Source organism: Cibotium barometz, chromosome 16 (genome assembly GCF_041138505.1).
Source record: "Cibotium barometz isolate CiBa-2024 chromosome 16, ASM4113850v1, whole genome shotgun sequence".
In the NCBI taxonomy this organism is placed as follows: Eukaryota; Viridiplantae; Streptophyta; class Polypodiopsida; order Cyatheales; family Cibotiaceae; genus Cibotium; species Cibotium barometz.
Window position 1 is genome coordinate 5,363,559 of NC_141061.1, and position 8,892 is coordinate 5,372,450.

General features: G+C 43.4%; 1 protein-coding gene across 1 annotated transcript; it reads right to left on the bottom strand.

Annotated features, from left to right (window-relative positions):
* Positions 1 to 3,667: 3,667 nt before the first annotated feature.
* LOC147630291 (uncharacterized) lies at positions 3,668 to 8,347 on the bottom strand. The gene is made up of 6 exons (XM_086810135.1): positions 7,776 to 8,347; positions 7,191 to 7,340; positions 6,755 to 7,087; positions 6,023 to 6,241; positions 5,819 to 5,932; positions 3,668 to 5,686 (listed from the first exon to the last, which is right to left on the bottom strand). The coding sequence occupies exons 2-6, from the start codon at positions 7,305 to 7,307 to the stop codon at positions 4,001 to 4,003; spliced, it is 2,469 nt and encodes an 822-aa protein (XP_086666261.1). The 5' UTR covers positions 7,308 to 7,340; positions 7,776 to 8,347; the 3' UTR covers positions 3,668 to 4,000.
* Between the last annotated feature and the right edge of the window lie 545 nt (positions 8,348 to 8,892).

The following is an 8,892-nucleotide window of genomic DNA, read 5'->3' on the forward strand; positions in this document are numbered from 1 at the left end:
TGGTACAGGTGTGGTTGCAGACATTGAATTTGTCATAACCACATTGGATATGTAGGCCCAATGTATTATTGTAGTTTTGCCAAAGTTCAAAGTGGATGGAATACATAGAGTATATGAAGCATACCAATTGGGAAATCAATCTAAGTATACATTTTCGCACGATAAGCGTGTAAGTCAAAGAAATTAAATGTGGTGTATTTTGATGTTTAGAGACCAAAAAGGATAGACGGTAAGGGAGAATACTTCTCCAATAAATTTAATGACTATTTACGAGAGCATGGGATAAAGAGGGACTTTACATGCAAACAAAATGGGGTTGCAGAAAGGAAAAACATGCATATTGGAGAAGTTCCTCATACACCGATAAATGAGAAGGAGGTGCCTCATTATTTTTAGGCTAAAGCAGTAGCAATTGCAGTTTACATCATGAATAGAATGCCCACTCTAATAGTCTATGGTATAGAGCCTGAAAAAAAAAAAGCTTACAAGCAAAAAACAAGATTTGTTACACTTGAAAGTGCATTGCTTGTGACATGCACCATATAAGATGAGAAGTAAGTTGGATCCCAAGAAGGTAGAAAAATATATATTCATTGGTTATTTCTTTGAGCAGAGAATTTTTAGATGATATAATCCCACTATGCATGACATGTGAGTGAGCAAGGATGTTGTGTTTGATGAGATAATGAGTACCTAGTATACACGCCAATGAAGGATTCTAAGCACCTAGTGTATGGTCAGATAAGATAGGGGAGTATCATGTCACTATTGGATTTCAAGTATCTAATGCTAGATTCTCACTTTATGTGATAGGAGGAAATTGTGCTAGTGGTAATCTATGTTGATGACTTAGGTGATAGAGATTTGACATTCATGAGATGAAGATACTTCTTAAGAAGAAGTTTGAAATGGAAGATTCAAGTGAGCTGCAATATTTCTTAGGTATAAAAGTGATTAATTAGATCACGTGATAGATTTTCCTTTTTATAAAGGCAGTATGACTAAGACATTCTATCTAAGTATGGGATAACAAGGTGTAATCCAATCTTAGTGCCATTGGAGTAGAACACGATGTTGTCTGCAGATATAGGTGATCTCTTGGAGGATCCTACTATGTAGAGGTGCATAGTAGGTAGTTTGATGTTGTCTACAAATATAAGTGATCTCTTGGAGGATCCTACTATGTAGAGACACATAGTAGGTAGTTCGATGTTGTCCACACATATAGGTGATCTCTTAGAGGAGCCTACTATGTAGAGGTGCATAGTAGGTAGTTTGATATACATGACTATCACTAGGCTAAATTTGAGCTTTCGGTTGGATTGGTGAGTCAGTTATGCAAGCCCTGTGGAAGCCACATTTAAATATGGCTAGGAGAATACTATGGTACATAAAGTCCACAATACATTATGGACTTTTCTATGAGCTTGGAGTACAGGTACATGTACATGAGCATAGGATCTCTTGCCCTATGGGGTTGGGCTGCAAGGTTTCAAATGGCACTTGTCCTTCGCCAACTGACCTTGAGACTATAGGCTCACTGCAGAATGAGAACACGTTCTATGAATACTCACATAGATCTCTTTAGTTTGAGGTAGTTCCAATGCAAACATTGGCTCTTTACCCTTCCCCATGTTCCTTGTTCCTCGTCCAAATTGCATCCAAACAGAGAAGAAATAGAACTTGGTCCCATGGTAATTGTGCTTCTATAATGGGCTCTTGTAGAGAGCGGGACTCCTGCTTGCATTGTGTGCACTTACTGTTGTGTGTACTATGGAACACTTGTCCCTAGTGATATAGCAAAAGAGTTATGTCTTGTTTGTCGTAATTGTGCTTACTGTTGTGTATACTATGGAACACTTATCCCTAGTGGTATAACAAAAAAGACATGTCGCGTTTGCCATAAAACTACGGTTGTTGGATTATTTGCTAGTCATGGTCTACTTGGGATAAAACCAACTAGATTCGACACCAAATATTTGTAAAACATTGTCGTATATCTAGTTCAACTGCTTCCTATAGGAGCGAACCTTAAGGTTCCAGGTCTTGCTCTCTTACTTCTTCTCACTGGAGCTATGCCCAAAGACAAGGCAGTTAAATGCCTTCTTCATAAAATTTAAGGCATTGTTTACAGAGCCAATTAGTGAATCCATAGTTCAAAGGACTGGGCTGTTCTTGTTTCCAAATGTTCGACTATTTCTCCACTCACATCTATGTTTTGTTGGCTCATTTCTTCCCAAAGCTCTCACTTGAGGTGGATGCAAAGAAGTCTAGCCTTCTTAACAAGGGAGCACTCTATCGAGTGCTAGTTATTTGATGGGAGTGAAGGCTTGGTGGGCAAGATAAATTAAAATTTATATAAAATTTTAGAGAGAAACTCCTAGAGTTGCTCATGGAGGCCTGAATTGATGCGCTGCAATTGACTGTATTGTTGTTTCCAACCAATTGGTCCAAATCGAGTTTGCAAAGGTTATGTGTGTGCTTCTGGATCACATCTAAGAATGGTTTCAAACAAGTTGCTTTTTTTCTTTTTCTTTTTTCGAGGCTCACGCCTCTAGACTCGTGTCTCCAAGCTCATATTTGCAGGTTCACGTGTCTAGACTCACACGTGTAGAAGGTTCACGGCTCTAAGCTCACGTGTGTCCAAATTCGTGCCTCTAGACTCATACGTGGAGATTCACGTATAAAAGGTTCACGTCTGCTCACGTGTGTCCAGATCATACCTCTAGACTCATATGTGAAGACTCACATCTATAGGCTCGCGTCTATAAGTTCACATATCTAGGCTCATGTATACAAGTTCACATCTCGTGTACCGGTTCTTTACGTGTCTAGACTCATGTCTACAAGCTCGATCGTAGATTCACGTCTCTAGGCTCATGTCTCTAGGCTCACGTATATAGATTCACAGATCCTCATTCACGTATGCAAGATCATGCCTCTTTCGTTTTGTATAAACTCGACTCACATACTTTCCCTATGTGAAATAAGTATATCTGGGGTAAGAAAACCTAGGACCTAAGCTTATGATATAGATGGTGTATACTTAAGTGTACTTAATTCTCCAATAATTATTTAATTCTCTATTAATTACTTAATTCTCCAATAATTATTTAATTCTCTATTAATTACAGAGAGGACAAGAATTTTCCGTCGTGCACTCCAATAATTGCTTAATTATCTAAGAACTACAAAGGACAAGAATTTTCCTGGGTGCAGGCTGCCGCCCTCCAATTGATCTCCAGTCGGAATCTTTCTCCAACCTAGAACCCTTTGCGCCTGGCCGTCACTCCAAGGGCCTCTCTGTGTGTTTTTCCCGTCCATATAGCAGTAAACCTCCGTCTCTCTCACCGCATAGCACTTCTCACTTTGTCCATTTGCAATGATAGCAAAGTGCCTACTTTGTCCATCTGGGCACGCAAATGAGAAGAGTTGGTCTTCTTCTCTCTTTCTCTGATGCAGAGAGGTGATTGGCTCCCTATTAAACCCTTTTGGCAATAAAAGGGTTTTTTTTTAACTTACAGGGAATTGAAGAGGCCGTGAACTGCACAAAAGGCCCTGCGCTAGTAAAGACCATGCAACACGATGGCCTTGAGTTGTTAAGGCAAGCCAAAGGATAATATAACTACTAAGACAAAACTAGCCACGCATAAGTAGTCACAAATCATCCTGGCAAAAGCTGGTGTATTCAACAGGCGTTAAGTACATGAAAAGAGACAAGACAGTAATAATTATTATATGCTTGGGTGCTGTATAGTAAGGGCAAACATCCCTTCTGCAGCTCAAGTAGCAATAGTACTAGCACCCCCTGGATGTTTATGTTTATGTTTGTTGTTTACAAGCCAACATGATGTTACATTACAAAACTCCAACCCTCTGAAACAATCCACATGCCAAGCAAAGATCCTTCAAAATTTTAGTATATGTAAGAAGTCAGGAAATCCAAAGCAAAACCTACTTTCACTGTCTTCGTGCACGTTGGTGAATGCTAAGCAACCACCTACTTCCCATGTCTGCGCAAATCCCCATTCGAGCGAGGCGAGAATTCCGTGCTCATATCCCTCAGTGACGTCAACTGCCCCTTGCTGCCAGCACGAACATGCAATATAGGCCTTTGTGTCCCAGGAGAGCTCTTGCCTTCCAATGCAGAAAGAGAATGCCTTCTTTTTGTTGCAGAATCAGGTTTCTGCTTAGGAGAGTCTGACTTCTGCTTGGGAGACTCTGATTTCTGCTTGGGTGAATCTGATTTCTGCTTAGGGCTACTGAGGGTGCGTACCTTGGCCTTTGAAGACTTGGTTGTGGCCATGTAGTTAGGAATAGATGGAGATGCACATTCAGCCTGCTGTTCATGCTTTGAACCCGGGCTGCCCATATGTTTGTTTGAAGCCTCAGTGGAGTTTGCACCAACAGACACTACAGATACATCACACCTGCCATTTGTTTCAGATAAAGCATCAGCTTGTATGGCCTCATCATTCTTAGGATAAATGGACTGAGGCTTCTCCCCATCCTTGGCATCTTCACCTTCATTCATTGCACTCACTGCTTCACCTTCATTCATTGCACCCACTGCTTCACTCACTAATCTCGCACTGTCCACAATTATGCTAGGGGCATTCTCCTCTGGCGTAAATGCCCCACTTGACAAGTCTTCATATGTAAGATCCGGAATACATAATGGGGGAGTGATATACTGCCGAGGAGGTGAGCTCTGCTCTTTGGAGGAAAGAGTCGGTGGTGAGGCAAGTTGTACTGGAGAGCACAATTCTAGCAGGGGAAAGGATGAGCCTGGAGTTGAGTTTGAAACGGACAGCCTGGACACACAGCCGAACTGAGTCTGCAAATTCCCGAGAACATCTGGTGTGATTGACGAGGTGGCCAAAGCTGTAGGCTGAATACTGAATGCTGGCAGTTTGGGGTGGCTGTTTGGTGTGCTCAGCACTGTGGAGGTTTCAATTGGCTGAGTAGCAGATGTCGAAGATCTTGAGTCCGTATCTGGTGTGCTTGGCAAGGTGGCCACAGCCGGCTGAGTAGCACATGTTGATGATTTTGATGAGTGAGTATCTGGTGTGCTTGATAAGGTGGCCACGGTCAGTTCAGTAGCACATGCTGATGATTTGAGGTGGGTAACATCAGATGCCGCTGAACATGTCGCTGCTACGGTGGCGGTTGACTGAGTTGTATGTAAGATAGTTTTCTGCGTCACAAGAGGAGGACTGACTCTCTTTAAGGATGGAAGAGGTGGTGGAGGAGGGGGTGGAGGAGGGGGTGATGGAAGAACCCTTTGAAGCGCTGACATGTTTGCCGACACACTAGCCGCCGCTACTACAGAGTCAACATCTGTTGGGGCCATTTTCTCATCTTTCTTCGCTACCACAGTTACTGTTCGTTCTTGCTCTCTTGCTAGAGGGCTTTCTTGTGGACGAGGCACGGTGCCATCTGCAGACTCGCTCAAATGTAGACCTACTTTCTTGGAACTCCCTACATGTCTCTCTGCTTCTGTTTTGGTCTTCACCTTCTCATTTTTATTGAATGGCATGTCTTGATGCTCTGTCACTGCACCAGGAGGGTTTCCCCACGGGCGAGCTGCCATCCATCGTTCTAACCAAATCCAACCCCAGTGGCTTTTGTCTGGCTGGCTATCAATTACTAAAGAAGAACCCTGCTTTGGTGTGCATCTGTTGAGCTGCAAGAAGATCAGCCCATATTAGTACAAAAGGCACATAGCCCAGCTCAGAAAAAAGTAAATTCCTTTGACCGCCCAGGACACACTGCTAGAGCCAAAGAGGGATGGAATTCAAGCTGAATAGAAGCATACCTGTTCAGAGAACGCATACACCAGTGCGCGCTGTCGCTTCATGACTGCATCTTGCTTGCTTTGCGCCTTCGCCTGCAACTGCTGTACAGTAGCCATGCTACTCACCCAACCTTCCTGTGATGTACCATGCAAGGCTTTAAAGAGCTTTTCAAGTGAGAGCTTGTACGCAAAACGACAACCATGTGATGGAAAGATCCCTCTTACCGCTGGTTTTTTTCTCTGCTGTCTTGTCTGTTGCAGGTGTCTTTGAACCAACTGACCAAGCTCAGATGCTCGAACACGGCGTCCCCGCGCAAGGGCCTGAACTCTTACCAAGGCCTGCATGCATCGCAGTGTTGTGGATGCCTGCTTCCTCACCATTCTTCCTCGAGCCAATGCTTGAAGCCTTACTAAAGCTTTCAATGCTCGAAAGGCTCGTTGTGCCTGCAAGACACCAAACTTTATAGCCTCCAATGATTTCAACAGAAGCAGTAATACGACTGGATGATAGAGAAAGCAGATCAAAATTAACACTGGACTCGCTGTTGTTACCCACTGGAACATTCGTAGTGATGACAGACATGAATGGGTTGAAGGACTGCAGATTAGTCTACAAAACTAGAAGGACTCAGACCTCTACGCGTGCCCATGTCTGTATGCATCAGTGGGAGTGTGTGCAGGCACCAAGCCCGATTCGATAAACGCATGCATGTGCAAACACATGTATGTCCATTAGTCTGTGCACCAGCCAGGTAACAAACAGCCCATAGCTTCAATATATTTTTTGCTCTTCAATACCCTCCTAAACGTCTGTGTATGTCCGTTTCTGTGAGTACATAAGGGAGTTTGCGCATACCAAGTTCAGGGCTCGACACACGCATGCAAGCACATGCAATCAGGTAAGAGTTTTTTCCCCATGCATGTGTTTGAGTGTGTGCATGTGCAAGGCATCCCTACCAGGTAACACCGAAAGGCAGCCTGTATCTTCGCCGCAGCCCATTCTTCTCGGTTGGACTCCTCAATGCGCTCCATTGGACCCGTCTGCAACAGCTCCATGAGACCACGGCCAGTGATAGCTGCATCTTCAGTCTTAACTTGACCCTTTGCTTCAAGACCAGGTTCTGTGGTGAATGATGCAGCAGTTAACAGCACATCCTTGACATGCTCGTTTTCAACCTGTACAGCTTTGATCTCAACGGCACCCAGAGAAGGGTTAGCAGCTACAGCATCATGGTTTCGAGAAGATGATTTGCCTAAGCTCCACAGGCATTTTTCCTTACTTCCCTTTCTCTGACAACAAAAAACGGAACTCAGCATAGGCTAATAGCAATTCTCGAATCAAAAGCATGCTGCCATGAAAGCTTCATGATGATAAGAAGATGATAAGGCTTACCAGTTGATCTCTGTCTTCCCTCTTGCTTGTCTCCTTTGCAGGCTTCTCTTTGGAGGGAGATCTGAAAGCTTTAACACCAGCAACTAAGGTTTTGAACAGTTTTCCAGACTTCCCCATTTTCACATGTTAGGGTTTGTAGGCTCAATCACCCTGCAGATACAGTTAGGGCAAATAGTGTTAAGGGTTTTAGTTGCTCTTTAATAGAGAGAACTACTTTTTTTTAACAGCTATCCTTCTGTTTTGCAGAACCATCACTAGCAAGGGCTTTTCAGTGTTACATAGACTTTTTCCTCTCAGAAAACACCAAACCTGGTGGATATGGAAAAAGATCTGCTAAGAAAAGCCTACTCTGAGCTTGCTAGATCTAGCAGTGAACAGTTCAGCATAAGGCTAGCTAAGTGTAGACAGTAGCTCTAGCCACAGCTACCCCTAACAAAAGCCTCTGCCATAGCTGTCCCAACCAAAAGCTAGGCGAGATGTACACGCTTCCATGCGTATCAAAATGCAGAGCAGCAACCACCACCCACGCACCCCCCCCCCCACCCCAAAAAAAAAAACATTGTGAGCAATTTAGCTGAAAAGTACCTGGAAAAGTTGGGAAACAGCGGGACTTCTGCAGAAGGGATTCTCACAGAATTGCATTGTGTTGATTGAACTCTCAAGTCGCCATAGACAGGCTAAGCAAGCAGAAAGGGAGGAAGAAGACGAAGATCAGGAGAGGCTAGACATAGCTACAGTAAGTAGGCTCACACACACCGAGTTGGTAGCGTACTACTGTACCCTAATGTGAGCCATTGAAAGCAACGAACGAACAATGATGGTAGGAAGAGAGTGACAGAGCCACCACTTGCAAGTTCCCACAAACTTGGCAATTTTGAAGGGATTGCCTGTGATTGATAGGAACGCTGCAACCATTACAATGAGGGTTTTTGCACCAGATTGGCATCAACTTTTACGCTACCCCTAAAGTAAATCGGGACCAAATTTGGCAGCAATTTTTGGCTGACCGTTCTCTGGAAAGAGAGAAGAAGAGGAAGAAGAAGAAAGGGACTTCAACAGCAAGCCCATCAATCAATCACTCCATGAAGGAAAGAGGGGAGAGAGAGAGAGAGAGAGAGGAATCCAATGTTGTGGGCACTGGGGACTCCCAATGCTGTGTACACAAGGAGGTAAATTCGTTAAAGAGGGCTTCACGAAATTCCAGGTTTTAAAATTTTTTGGAAAGGATGGTGAAAGTGTGTTGAGGATGAGTTATGAAGTACTTTGGTGTATTGTACTATTGTTTCTACGTAGAGAGCTAGACCCCTTGTCTCTTCTACAAGTTAAAGGGGTTTTTTACGTGACTCGCTCCTTAGTGTGAAACGCCCCAATCCAGGTGGTAGCCGTAGTGCTCTCACCTAGCACTAGTATTCCCATTTACTTGGCCAATGGAGAAGAAAATGACACCATTATATTTTCCCTCCCAAAACTTGGCCATTTTTTCATCATTGTGTTAGCACTCCATATTTCATTGAACGAGTGGCCCACACCCACCTTCAGCAGCAGCAACTAGTTGCTTGCCCTTCTCTTTCTCCTATTTTTTATTTTTTTCCTTTAAAACAAAACAAAAAACATTTTTTTTTAAACTAATTCTACTCTGTCTCTCTCCCCTTCTCTATTTCTTCTCCTCTCTTTCTCCCCTTCCAAAAAGGCTCATTTTTAT